The sequence below is a fragment of the Papaver somniferum genome, chromosome 2 (genome assembly GCF_003573695.1).
Source record: "Papaver somniferum cultivar HN1 chromosome 2, ASM357369v1, whole genome shotgun sequence".
In the NCBI taxonomy this organism is placed as follows: domain Eukaryota; kingdom Viridiplantae; phylum Streptophyta; class Magnoliopsida; order Ranunculales; family Papaveraceae; genus Papaver; species Papaver somniferum.
Genome location: NC_039359.1, coordinates 77,407,028 through 77,421,236, shown reverse-complemented (window position 1 = coordinate 77,421,236; position 14,209 = coordinate 77,407,028). Strand labels below are relative to the sequence as shown.

The 14,209-nt window shown below is 38.1% G+C and overlaps 2 protein-coding genes and 1 non-coding gene across 5 annotated transcripts; 1 reads left to right on the top strand and 2 right to left on the bottom strand.

Moving 5' to 3' along the window:
- Positions 1 to 5,309: 5,309 nt before the first annotated feature.
- On the bottom strand, positions 5,310 to 8,051 carry LOC113348108. 3 transcript variants are annotated; one of them, XR_003359498.1, is made up of 5 exons: positions 7,089 to 8,051; positions 6,902 to 6,998; positions 5,919 to 5,973; positions 5,708 to 5,845; positions 5,310 to 5,407 (listed from the first exon to the last, which is right to left on the bottom strand). XR_003359498.1 is itself a non-coding variant. In XM_026591813.1 (4 exons), exons 1-3 carry the CDS (start codon positions 8,027 to 8,029, stop codon positions 5,968 to 5,970), a joined length of 1,044 nt encoding a protein of 347 aa, XP_026447598.1. In that variant the 5' UTR covers positions 8,030 to 8,051; the 3' UTR covers positions 5,598 to 5,860; positions 5,919 to 5,967. The 3 variants fall into 3 exon arrangements, 2 of the variants coding, with proteins under 2 accessions (XP_026447598.1, XP_026447597.1); XM_026591813.1 differs by lacking the exon at positions 5,310 to 5,407 and having other exon boundaries at positions 5,598 to 5,860; XM_026591812.1 differs by lacking the exon at positions 5,310 to 5,407 and having other exon boundaries at positions 5,598 to 5,845.
- LOC113348109 lies at positions 6,144 to 6,827 on the bottom strand. The gene is made up of 2 exons (XM_026591814.1): positions 6,772 to 6,827; positions 6,144 to 6,517 (listed from the first exon to the last, which is right to left on the bottom strand). Exons 1-2 carry the CDS (start codon positions 6,779 to 6,781, stop codon positions 6,159 to 6,161), a joined length of 369 nt encoding a protein of 122 aa, XP_026447599.1. The 5' UTR covers positions 6,782 to 6,827; the 3' UTR covers positions 6,144 to 6,158.
- A 944-nt stretch (positions 8,052 to 8,995) lies between the features above and the next one.
- On the top strand, positions 8,996 to 9,076 carry TRNAL-AAG. Its single transcript has one exon. It is a non-coding gene; the product is annotated as a tRNA-Leu (tRNA).
- The last annotated feature ends 5,133 nt before the right edge of the window (positions 9,077 to 14,209 follow it).

Here is a 14,209-nt window from a genome sequence, read left to right as displayed (position 1 = left end):
TACGGATCTTCAACAACGGTGATGCTAAACTTACAACCTTTGGAATCATTGGAGTACTTAGAAGTGACGAAGATTTCGAGGAATGTTGAAGATTAGACATGTGGAATAGGAGATACTAAAGTTTCTTTATCTTTTTTTTGTATTCCATATGTATTGATAGTTTTGTCACTAAAATTGACAAAGGGGGAGATTGTTAGATCATTGCTCGGTCGAACTCGCATGCGTTGCTATCTCAAGCATGTTTGTCAATGTTAGTGATCGAAACTATAAGTCTTGATTTCTAATCTACTATAGCTAAGTCTCAGACTAGGATAAAAAGTGTATTTGAGCTCAAGGACTTCATGGAAATTCATCATACAATAAGAAGAACTGCTCAAGGAACCGGTGGAACTTCTCGACAAAAAGGTATGTGAAGACTTGAACTTATCTGTCACTCAAAAGTCTATCTACTCTCTCTCCTACTTCTTGAGACAAAACGTCTTATGCTATATATAGACTTAGATTATACACATTTGGTATTTCGAGCCGAGTATACCTCGCCTATCTATATCTCGAAATATGTGTTAGTAAGCGTTTCACTTCGACCATGTTTATCTTTACCTAGTGACGAAAGTCATGATATGTTTCAATCACTTTGAAAATTGATTTGACGAGAAATGGTGTAACAACTATATAACGTCCTCTAAGAATATTTCAATGGTTGGAATGAGAGTTTAGACTACATAACCAATGATGGACATAAGTATTATTGTGGAAACACATATGTGCATAAGTCTTATCCCTTGAACCAAAGTTTGCGAAATTTTTTGATCAAGAGAAACCGGAAGAATGGCTTGTTGCCAAGTCCGCGAACTGCCGAACTTATCATCCCAAGAAATTCTGCTGGAGTTGACAAACTAGCTGCGTCCGCGAACCCAGTATGCGAACCGGCGGAAAGTCTTTGCCGAGATTTTCTGCTGGAGTTTGTAAACTCTGCCCGGTTTCTTAAGTCCGCGAACCTAGTGCGCGAACTTAAGAAAGTTAAATATCTGAAGATGATTTCTAAACTTAAACTTATAAAGATTAAGGAATGCAAATTGCAAGCCTTGGATATATAGTTCATGAATCGATTCAAGTGAATCAAATCATCTTTGCTTCAATTGTGTCTTGTGTAGTACATAAGATTTCCTTGCAATTGAACAACTCTCTAATTAGTTCATTTGAGTCACTTGAACTAGTTATGGTGAAGAAGAATATGGTTGGTATGAAATGCTCATATGGCTAACCTTTTGGTTAACTATTGTTGAACCAACAATGTACATGTTTGGGTACGGTTAACAAACCTAGAAGCGTGGATTTCATTTGTGTATAACAAGCTAAGTTTTCGATCTAACGGTTGAGAAATATTAGCTTGAATCTAAATCAGGTTTTCATCTAACGGTGGATATTGTTTGCTTTGTGACCAAGGAGAAACCCTGATTTGAAAGACTATAAAAGGGGACATCTAGCAACTCTGCAAAACTAATCCCCACACCTCACTTGTGATACTAGTTTGCATGCTGGAGTCGTTTCTCCTTTAACATTTTGTTTTCTTCTTCTAAAACCAGGTTAACAACTTAAATACTTCATTGGGATTGTGAAGCCAGACCGATACTACTTTTATCGTAGTTGTGTGATCTGATTTTGCATCTTCTATCGTACGAGTAAAATCAGATTGATTGGATTGAGATCAATATCTCCGATAGGAAAGATATGAAAAGTGGTCACAAACATCTTCGTCTCATTATTTGTGATTCCGCAACATCTTGTTTCACTACCATACAATTAAGATTGTTGTGAGGTGATTGATTTATCTAGGTTGTTCTTCGAGAATATAAGACTGGATTATCAATTGGTTCCTGTTTACCTTGATTATTATCAAAATACGGAACAAAAACTTTAGGGTTTTTCTGTGGGAGACAGATTGATCCTTTGATAGACTTGTCTGTGTGAGACAGATTTGTTTATTGTTAAAGCCTGCGATTTTGGGTCGTAGCAACTCTTAGTTGTGGGTGAGATGAGCTAAGGGAATCAAGTGCGCAGTATCCTGCTGGGATCAGAGGCATAGGGAGTACAACTGTACCTTGGATCAGTGGGAGACTGATTGGGGTTCAACTACAGTGCAGTCCGAAGTTAGCTTGGAGTAGGCTACTGTTTGTAGCGGCTTAATACAGTGTGTGTTCAATTTGGATTAAGTCCCGTGGTTTTTCTGCATTTGCGGTTTCCTCGTTAACAAAATTTCTTGTGTCTGTGTTATTTCAGTTTCCGCATTATATTGTTTTATCTTTATAATTGAAATAATATAGGTTGGCCGTTAGATCATCAATTAGAGTAATCCAACCTTTGGTTGTTGATTGTCATTGATTGATCCTTGGATATTGGTCTTTGGTACCATCCAAGTTATTCCTTGTATTTGATTAGTACTCGCAGTTTCTGTTTGAGGAAATCAAGTCAAGAGAGAGAGATATAAACTCGTTGATATACTTTTAATTGATTGAGTCTTGTTGATTCTCTTAAAAGTATATTTGAGTTTGTCCATACATATTGCTAAGCGAAATATTGGGTGGTGTTGTTAGACTCCCGCTTTTTCAGTTCCAAACAGACCTTCATAGCTCGATCCACTATGGAATCCGAGTTTATTGCGTTAGATAAAGCAGGCGAGGAAGCCGCTTGGCTAAGACGCTTTTTAGAAGACATTCCTCTCTGGCATAGGCATGTGCCAACTATATCTATACATTGTGATAATCAAGCTGCCATAGCTAAAGCTAAAAACACTACTATAATGGGAAGTCTATACATATTCGTAGAATACAGGATAGCCAGAAAGAACTAATCTCAAAAGGCGTTATTTACATTGAATGGTTAAGGTTCAAGGAGAATATCGCGGACCCTTTGACGAAAGGCTTGTCCAAGGAGATAATTAGTAATGCATCGAGGGGGATAGGGCTTAGGCTCATTAATTAAACTTGCCATGAAGGATACTCAACCTTGATGACTGGAGATCCCAAGATCAAGGTTTTGAATGAGACAACTAATTTGTGGAAGATTAAGATAAACATTATCATATAATTTCATTCTCTTCTCCTTCCCTATGGTGTAGACGTGATAGTGTGACTGCATGTGGAGGATGCTTTACAATTAAGTCTTTATGAGTTCTATAGTTTCAATTTAAGATTGAAGTGGGGTGTAGTAGTAAACACTCTTGATGGAACTCACCTATCTGAATGTGGAAGTGGGTCGCTTCCTATGAGAATAGAGCTGATTCTCTAGAGCATTCTGAGAAATGGGATTTGTCCAGGGCCAAGAAGGACACAACGGCACGAACTTGACATCACCTAGAGAGATATCACGTGTAGTTATTATCGCGGATTACACCAAACGATGGCATTTCAAGACATCGCGTTCACTATCCGTCAAGTAGTTTCGACAATTTTTCACCAAGCAAAGGTTCAAGACCTCGTGGACACCTTTTTCCTAAGTGGTATTTCTCGCTTTCCGTTTTCTGATTTTTATCAGTATTTCATTCATGTGGGGGATTGTTGGAGAAAATGAGTTTATTGTTTTTGTTTATGGTCTTGGTGGGAATGGAACTTAGGACCTTTGGGTCTCTAAGAGCACTTACTCATTTTCTTATGAGTGAATGAAATAGAACCTTTAGTCCCACATTGAGTATTACTAAAGGGGAATTCCACTATATATCTATTTCTTTATGGATATTTAGTAAAACAATGTGGGTGGAACGGGGGGGGGGGGATATTTTTGACTTCACTAAGGCTTGAGCTTAGGGCTCATGCTCGTGCTTCCGCCATGGACATGTCAACCAAGACTTATCTTTTTTGGACAAAATACTTTGATTTTATTACCTAAATAATTTTGAAATTAAAATAAATTTTGTCATAATGTTGTGCATGTGTTTGGGGGCGTCTGATCCGCGCAACATTATTTTGTTGCCAAGTTTAAATTATAATGACATATTTTTGACATTGATTTCTTTCCAAAAATCAAAATATATTGACATAATTTTGAGTTAATGTCATAGTTGTTTTCTGTCTGTTTTATTCTTTATTGCCTTGCATGGCGCAAGGAATTGATTCTCCATCAATTGCATTTATCGCACCTCTCCCTTTTCTGCTATAAAAGAGACTCGAGATTTTCATTTCAATTGTGTCCAGAAGAATCTACTATCCTTCTTCTTTTCGTCTCTCTCCCTCTCTGTGGTATTTTCATTTCTTATGTGCCATTGTTGTTGAGTTCGTAAGAGTGGGAAAGTACTGCAGTGCTAACAATGCTTGCAACGGGCAGTTTTATCCTGGATACGACTTGACCACAGGGTATATCCATCACTCATTTTTGAGGCGTACCAGTCAACTATCGTGTTAAGGACAATGTGTTGAACACGTGACTCTGTCCTCTGTTTGCTGTCCATTGAGTGTTTATTTACCTTTCAGAAATTTATTTCTAACATTCTCTTTTAGTGTTTTATTGTTACAGTTGAAACATCATACACGTACAAAGAGGAAAGATGAAGTTATGTCAGGTGCATTCCAAGCACGTGCACAGAAGACCAAGTCAGCAACGATATTTGTGTAATTCAGCAAGATAAGTTTAACCTGGTCAATATAATTAGCTAGTTATCATCTTCTAGGGTTTACTGAATTCTTATATCATTATAAATAGGAATCATCCATGTAACTGTACATTATCTCAGCATAGTTTGATCCCAGAACCTACCGCTGGTTTAAGTAACCACTAACCACTGATTGTGTCAAAACTAACAAACAAACAAAAAAGCACTAACCACTGAGCCAGCAACACTTTGGTGGTAATAATCATATAAAATATGTATAATTACTATAATCACTATAATCACAGAGAAACATTTTCTATATGGGCACCACATTTGTATATTTTGGTTAGGCTAGATATTATTTTGGAGCTAACTTAAGTTCAAAATATATTAATTGAACCGGAGTTGAACCACTGGTTGAAGTTCGATGCCCGAGGAAAATTGCTAAGCACTGGTTTTCTACATGTATTCAACCTGAATAATTATAATACTGTCGGCATGGAATGCATATGGATTTTAAGTTGGGCTTTTTAATAAAGTAACCACCTTTTTGAACCATATTTAAGAAACTGGCCGTTTTTTTGAATCTTTATATAAACTGGCCGATATTGACATTTTCCATCCCGTTTTTTTCAAAAAACGGATTTAGGTAGTTAACTGGCTACGTGGCAGTTAACCTGCTAGGTAAAAGACGACTTAACCCTCGTCTGAGTTCGTAAACAAACCAGTATCGAGTCAACTCAGTGACTCATTGCAACGGTCGGATTTGTAACGGTTGGATTTGTAACGGTCAGATTCAGCTTCATTCATATAAATTAGGCCCTGCAGAGAAGAACCATAGTATTTGTCATACTCAACAGATCAAAAAAATAAAAATAAATAAGACATGAGCCAAAATGAAGTAAACTCTCCAGGCAGCAGTAGCAGCAGCAAGGTAAGATTAAGATTAAAACAACCCCTAATTTCATGTTCTATCTGTGCACAGGGAATTCATGATCCAATGGTATGTCCTTGGATTTATTCCAGGTGCAAATATATACCATGTAATGGTATAAGGCAACTATTGTGTTCAAAAGCAAAAGAAACAAACGAAAAAATGTTTTTGAAGTGTTCAATTCCAACCTGTCAGTACTTTGAATGGTTTGACGATGCCATCGATCCTGTCAAATGCAAGATGGTGAAATTACCAGTAGAGAATGGTTGTTACGCTTGCGGAGAATCTGGTCATTGCTTCAAAAACTGCCCACTGCAAAATCAAACCTGCAACAAAGATCACTGCAAATCAAAAATGGAGATGAAATTTGCAAGAATGAAACAACAAGAACTAGCATACCTCACTTGTACAGATTGTGACGGTTTTAAATGGGTCTCAGATGAAGTCTTCATTGCTGCAAAAAACAGAATATGCTCAGTTACAACTTAATGCTATATGTAAGGAACTCAACAATCTGAAAATGTAACCTGCAAATGTACTAATAAACAACCATCCACTTTTGATTCAGCATTAATTCAAGTCTAAAAAGAAAAAAATATTGTCTTCTTAAACACAAAAAATCAGAAAACGGATCTCAAATCATTTCTTCTTAGCATTTCCATTTCCCCTTCCCTTTCCTTGTTTTATATTCTGAGATACAGATCCAATGCCAAAGAAGTTCTGATAAAGGTTATTTATTGTAGAGGGTGGAGTAGAAGATGGTGCTATAGATGGCAGACTCATAGGTGTTGTGGAAGCTGGAGTAGAAGATGGTGTTGCCAAAGGCTGACTGCCAGGCCCTGTAAAACATTCACCAACAAATGATGCCGTTCTCTTCTTCTTGTTTGACTTAGCTGCACCCCTAACTCCGGTGGTCTGACTTGGCTCTATGTTGCTGAAGGTGAAGCTTTGTGCATCACATTCAGTCCTTTGCCTCTTTGCAGTTGGATTAGATCCCACTTCACCACCAGCACATGTTCTTTTGTTGTGGTTAGTAACATTTCCACATTTCCCACACCTCCTTTTTGTCTTCTCAACACGAGGTTCATCATAACTTCTTACCCTCTTGCTCTTGGGTCTTCCTGGTTTCCTATTGTGAGGAGGGTTCAAGATCTTCTTGTTCATGTTTGGCTGCAAGAACAAATGCACTTATATTAATGTAGTTGAGAATATAAATATGGCATATAGTTACAAATTTAAGAAGAAAAAGTACCTGGACCCATTCACTTTTATCATCTAGTGGTGCAAAAGTTGGTGCATATGTGGCCAATCAAAAACTAGCTAACTTGACTGTCAAATAGTGCATAAAACCAATAACAAAGAACTGTTGTGAACTGTCAAACCTGAAAATGCTTTTCTTTGTATGCTTTTGCTGCATTCCATAAAGAACTGTATAATTCAAGACCCTTGTAATCCTTCTTGAAATTTTTGTATAAATGTCTGCATTTTAACACATTGCAATTAACATATGGTCTTTATCTGATCTGACAAACAAAAGAAACAAGAAACAAAGTTAGACAAGAAAGTTACCTCCAACAGTATCTGTGGTGATGGCCAGGAAACACTATACCAACAGCTTCCAATAAACCTTTTTGCCTATCTGAAATGAAAGCCACTTTCACTGGATGTGCTAATATTGCATCCTTCAAATGCTTCAAAAAAATGATCCAATTTTCCTTTGTTTCAGCTCTGCATACCATAATTCCTAACATTACTAACCCATTCTGTCCATCAAGTGCAGTTGCAGCCATCAATACTCCCCCATATTCCCCTGTTAGATGGCAGGCATCAAGCCCTATAACTCCCCTGCATGCTTTTCGCCAACCCCTCATTGCAGGTTCAAATGAGAGTGTCATGCTTTCAAAGGTGTTATTCACTGTGTCAAAAGTGAACTTAGCAACAGACCCATCATTGCATTTAGTAAACATCTTGCAGAATGCTGGTACTTCATTGTAACTTTCTTTATAGTTCCCATATAATGACTCTAAAACTAGATTCCTAGCCTTCCATGCACACTGATATGGTATATTTACTCTCTTTTCAGCTAAGAAGTCTTCCTTGATTTTATAAGGGTCTGGAACAACTTTTTTAGGCTTATTCTTCATCTGATCAAGAACAAAATCCTTTACAAAATGAGGATCAGCAGATCTATTCCTATTTTGGGGATCCCCTTCACACTTATGTTCCAAATTCACTTTCCTAAGAACAAAAGTCTTCTCACCCTCTTTCTTGCTAGCATACACAAACCAAGGACAATCATGTTCTGTTTTAAACCTACACTCAGCCTTAATTCTAGAGGGAGCACTTCTATCCAAAATATATTGACACTTATTAAGAACACAATAACCCCTGAGATGTTTCTTAAATGCTTCCTTATTTGCAAATCTAGTTTTTACCTCCATTTTGCTAGGATCTACTGGAGTAAAAACTTCTTCTTCAGGGAAAAGATCTACATCATGCTCACCCTTCATGTACTGACCAAAATCATCATCAAAGTCATCCATGTAAGCATGTCTTTCACCATATATAAATTAAACTTCTCTTTAACATCCATAGACAAACCCTTATACACCATATACTTAAGTGTCATCAACTCTGTTTCATCTCTATGGCAATCAGGAAATACCAAAGTCTCATTCTTTGGCTCCGCATATACACTGATATTCCTAAATTTGAACTGACTGCAACACAAATGAAACAAAATCAGATATAAACCTATGAAAACCAAATGAAAACCTAATTAAGCAATATTACACCCAATCACGAAAATTAAACCCCAATTAAACAATAAAAATTTGGTTTCAAATAAACCCTAATTACAAAGGAAAAAAAACAGAAACCCTAAAAATCAATCGATCAATTAAATCAATTAACTATGAATACAATGATTTTCATCATATATTAAGTCACGGGTTTCGTTAATCTTACCTTGATTCAGACTGTTTCAATCCCGGTTTGTACCTCATCTTCACTGTATCACCACTATCTTTGAATCCCTAAATATGTAGAACTTTTCTTCCAAATACACTCTGGTCTTTCACTAACATCTATGTCTTCAGCAAAAACAACTTCAATAACATCAGGACTCTTTTTCTTTTCAAACAGCTTCAATACCTAACCCTAGGAGAAGAGAACGAGGGAGGAAGAGAACGAGGGGGAAAGAGAAAGTGTGGTGCGAGATTACACCACACGCGTCTTTAAATGGGCAAGGGCACAGTCGTAAATTCTCCTACCGAGTTTGACTTATTCAACGCAGCTGACCGATCTGGTGGGCCCGGGTGTCAACTCTAACAGAAAGGCCAGTTTCTAAAAGAATTTAAAAGCTTGGCCGGTTTATTAATTATATGGTTTGAAGCAGGACACTTTATTAATTTGCCCTTTTAAGTTCAATAATCTTAAAGTTCAATAACCTTTTGTCTGTCTGCCATCTCAATAATGTTGATATGGCCGAGTTGGTCTAAGGCGCCAGCTTAAGGCGCTGGTCCGAAAGGGCGTTGGTTCAAATCCCACTGTCAACAGTTAACTTTTTGTTTTGTCTTCGAAAGGGCATGTGGTCATGAGGTTGAGTATTTGATTTTCGTTATCAGTGAAGGATTAAATGTAATGTTGGTATCAATCAGAAGAAATAATATTTTTTAACAGGAATGTCGTTTTGAAAGATTTCAAGGGATTATCTGTAGAACTGTCCTGAAAGACGCAATCAATCATGCAGAAAATTATTTTATTATTCTTAATCATAATATAACACTCTTAATCTCTGGAAAGGAAAAGCCGAAACAATATCAAAACTAAAACTAGCCTAAGAACCAAATATAAATTGAAATCAAAACTAAAGCTAGCCCAAGAACCACCAAATATTAATCTTAACAATCATAAAACCACTAAACCGACCATGACTAGCCTAATAACCGTGGATCTTGATATCCTCCTTATCAGAGACACCCGCCTTGACAAGGGAATCAAGCACGTTCTTCCTTTGATCACCCTGGAGTTGAATGACTTTCCCCAATTCCTTATCCCGAGTTACATTCCCATTGCAGCAGAAACCTTTCTTGAACTCCTTGAGAATGTTTTCAAGGTTGAGCTCCTCCGGGTTGAGTCCTTCAACAGTAGTAAGACACTTTTTCCCCTTGCGCTTGTGGATCCGAAGGTGCACGTATGCTCCCTTCGACTTCGCCGCCCGCTTGCCTGAGAAGTTGTCTTCGTATGCAAACGGATCGTCACCAACAATCCTAAGGTTGAGTTCGTCGAGCATAAGAGTTGAAAAGTAGAGAGACCGGTTTATGAAAAACGAAAGAGCTAGAAGAAGAGGATTGGAAAACTGAGAGATGCGGGAAGAGATTAGACCGAAAGAGGTTTAATTAATTAAGCGTTTATTTCTTTATGAGATTCTAGAGATGGAATGGAGGCTATTTATAAGTTTGCAATACTTGGAGACCAAGGCAATAGCGGTAGTTTAGGAAACTGTTGTATGCTATGATTAGGATACTTTGTGCCGACTCAATGTCAAACACCGACAGAGAGCAAGATTTTTTCTGTTGTTTTTTTCCCTAAAATATCTTGTGGAATTTTAAAAGCCAACTTCAACCGGGAGTCAGACCTTCGTGCCCGCTCTCATAAAAGCGCGCGCCTCTATCATTCTTAGCAACTGAGCTACCTAACCTTTTGGTTGACTAACTGAAGCAGGTTTATGCAACGCCTTGGGTCATATCATATCATATCATATCATATCATATCATGTCTCCCTAGTAGAGGTAAAACCTACTATCGTTGGTGCTTAGCTAAATCCTTGGGATCAAATCTCCCTGCTTGGTGTAGTGTTGGCAGAGTTTTGACGGCGATACCCGGTGGTTAAATGCTTTGGCTGAGGAGGCAAGTGTGCCACCGGTTGGCAAGTACGAAGTGGTGGCGCCATTTGTTTTTACAGACATAAGGCCTTGTCTTTATTTGTATAGATTAATATCCTCCGGACTTGCACAAGAGGTTTTGCGTTATAAGAGGCTACACGAGTACTGTGAATATCTCTTTCCCAAATGACACTTCAAACATATTATATTTTTCTTGATGAAAAGAAAATGACATTTCAATATGGTATCATTATAATGATTCCGAGAGTTCACATATTCTGTATCAAGAGGCACATTAATTGTTAAAAATAACGAGTTCTTTCTTCTTTCCGATTGTTGATAACATTACCAGATCGTGAGACTGTCGTGTCTGCGGAAGATGCTAGCTCCATATGTGGATATGATCATTTGCACTAGTAACGGGAATTGCAACATTGCAAATAAGGCCACTGGTACACATGCCACCAAAGCCACAGCAACCGGAAACCAGGCAAACCTACGTCCTAGTACAATACTAAGTACTGCACTAAAGGATACCATCATGGCAGCGATAGATAAAAAAAGATTACCAGACCTATTATCAACTTTCTTGGCAACGAAGTAAGGAAATCCTACTCCGAAAATGTGAGTGAAGAGAAAAGATGTGAGTGAAGAGAAAAGAGCCAAGGAATCGGCAATTGCAAAAACCATGAAGGAGTTCTTGCGCAAGAATATCGGTATGCCATTATCTTTGCTGTTAATGTCGCTAATGCTCCCACCTGGTACAGTAAAAGGTGCAGCAAACACCACTGTAGCAATAAGGGTAGCCACCAGCATGCAAGATGTAGCTGTATCTTTCATCCACTTCTCTCCTTTGTCTAGTAAGTCTGCGTGTTGTTCTGTAAATAGTACTCTAGCTGTCTGTCCGTCGTTGTTTGTGGAGTCTTTAGTTGTCTCTGGGGTAATTCTTTCCACCTCCTGGAAGAAAAGGCATGAAGAGTATATGTAATAATTACTCATTAGTGACACTAGTCTAGGAAATACTTCTTTCATTATAGAAATAATAACATAAAAGCAAGTCTTCTGGATCAGGATGGCAAAAAAATGTAAGCTAACTGATTGCTCAATTTATTTACCACAACACAACAGGGGTCGTTCGAATTGGCCGAGGAACAAATTACAGTTTATTATCTGGGGGAGTATCAGAAACAGGATGTAAATTGCAGTCTACCAAATGCTATAAATAACAGTTCTAGGTATGCTTATGGACTTAGAAGACTAAAGTCCTTCATCTTATGAGGTATGGACACGCAAAGTAAAAAGAAAATACTTTGTCCAGCTGCAGGCCGGGAAGGCAATCATGAGAAACTTAGAAGATTGCCAGCAGCAAATGTCTCGGTCAATGCTTGGATGAATCTATCAAATGTTAGACAAAAGAAGGGCAATGGAAATTTATAGTACCTTAAACCATTGTAGCTCTCGTTGCATTTTTAGAGCTGCACCGGAAATTGAAATGAGTTTATGCGGAGGTGCTAACTTGGCTGCAAAATGTAAAATAGTGTTTGCTGAGCTATCTTTTCTGCAAGTCCACGCATGCATACGCGACTTGTTCCCACTTACGAGCATATTGTAAACGTTTTCACATCTTTGATCTATCTCAAACCCTAAGTGGGACTTCCCGTCCACTGGATGCCAAAGCATATCAGGATCCATCAGAGCACATTCTTTTATAAACTCAACTGATTCATTGAGAATAGCTATCCTCGCAATGTGTGTCATTCGGATAACCATAGAAACTCCTAAGGGGTTGGCTTGTGCGAGTTTTGTAAAAATGCACTTGACTAAACTCAAATATTGTTTGTGCATCAGCTTCATGTTGCAAACTCGTTCGACTCCAGGGACTGCAAAAGATGTCAACCTTATCATGCAATCCAAATTAAAAAGGTACTTCTATCATGCAAAACTGTAAAAAGCCAACAACAAATTTGGGTTGTCAATATATAGTATGTTAACTAGCGCTTACTTATAAATGACAAAATGGGTTATGTGATTCTTCTTCCATGCAACTCCGTTTTCAAACACTTTAGTTTAATTTAATTTACCACTAGGTTGCTTATGTTACATTACCTTTGCGGAATAGCTCGTTAAGGATCCACCTGAAAACTGTAACATAAATCTTTGTTATCTATTTGTTGTACGTGGGGGAGAAAGAGATTTTTCACCTGTATGGTGAGCACTATGTCAAAAGAGTGGGAAAGGATGTTTGTTGGAGAAACGTACTTGTAGGTCCAATAGATCTACATGTCAAGCTCTGTGGAGGATTTTCCATGTCTCCCCTTTTCGCATGCAAGTGATCCACCATCACAACTGTATGTATACCACCATAACCATCAGTACGCTCAAAATATTAAGATATTCCCTTCCAGTATTTACCATTATCATACTGATGATTAATTAATGCAACTAGAGAGCATAATAGATATCCGTTAGTTTGCTGCTCTAAAAGATCTATAGTGAAAAAAGATGGAAAATTATGTTAAGCGGCTAACATGAGTAGATACATCGTTGCCAAAATGACAACTGACTTCCATTCAAGGATGCTTCTGGTATTCCCGCAATAGCTGCTAAAGCACAAGCACCCACAGAATGGTCAAGAACCAGGTTGGGATAGCGCTCAAATAGTGCCAAGGCAATATCTACAACAACAACAACAACAAAAAGGACAATTGTATGTGAAAGTATTAAAGTAGTTTAATGGAGCATATATACTGATCAAAAAATAAGGTGTCCTGATTAATGGTTGTATACTAGCCTAACGATTGCTTATTAGTCTCAAAGCGCCACAAAATACCCCTAAAAGTTAATTAATTAGTATAAGACAACAGTTTATCTTACCATAGAAACCGGCACTCGTGATATTGAAGATTAGAGCACCAGCCGTGTCACCCGAAAAAGGATTCGAATGATCATCAGTGGTGACCTCAGAAAGATACTGCACCATGCCCTTTTGTTCATTCGATGGTGAAGCAGCCATTGCCGCATACATGAGAGGAACGACTTCAAAAGATGTACACTTCATCTGCGTTAATTTTGGGTTCCGGTTCACCAAAACCCTAGCAGTTTTTGTATTAGCAGCACAATGGAGTGCTGTTCGACCACTCATATCAGTCATAAATTCAAGTGATTCGGGTTTCAACTCTTTGATAAGCTCCTCCACGAATAACCAGTGTCCTTCAGCTGCAGCGACATGCAATGCTGTCGCATTGTGTACAGCGACGACTGCTGTCTTGCCAGAGGGATCATCTTTGATTAAATCCCTGGCAGTATTCCAGTCACCTTTGAAGGCTGCTCTGTGTAGGCCAAGGTACTCACTGGGGTCCTTTACTCGTAATGGTAAAGCTTGCATGCAAAGAAAAAAGAATCAGTTGCCAGCCTTGGGAAAATCGAGATAATCTACTTTCAGAATAAGTTGATAATGCTCACCAGTAGATGAGGATGAGGCCCCTGTTACGCCTACCGTCCCTGATGTTCCTGCTCTTGTATTTGTTGTTGCCATTGTTTCCACTTCCTGAAAATTCTATAATAAAAACAGATATTTATAGCCGGAAACAGGACTTTCCATGATCGACCTCATTTCCCAAAAATGATTATTAAACTAACCTTTGAAAACACAAATTTAACCGTGTGCAAAAGCACTTTGCACTCTGAAATATACACAACAGTGCACGACACTCCGTTTGGTTTAACATATTTGAACTAAATGGAGCTGAATAGGGTAGACTTTGATCATCGCTGTATTCTCCATATGCATGTCAGAATATTTTC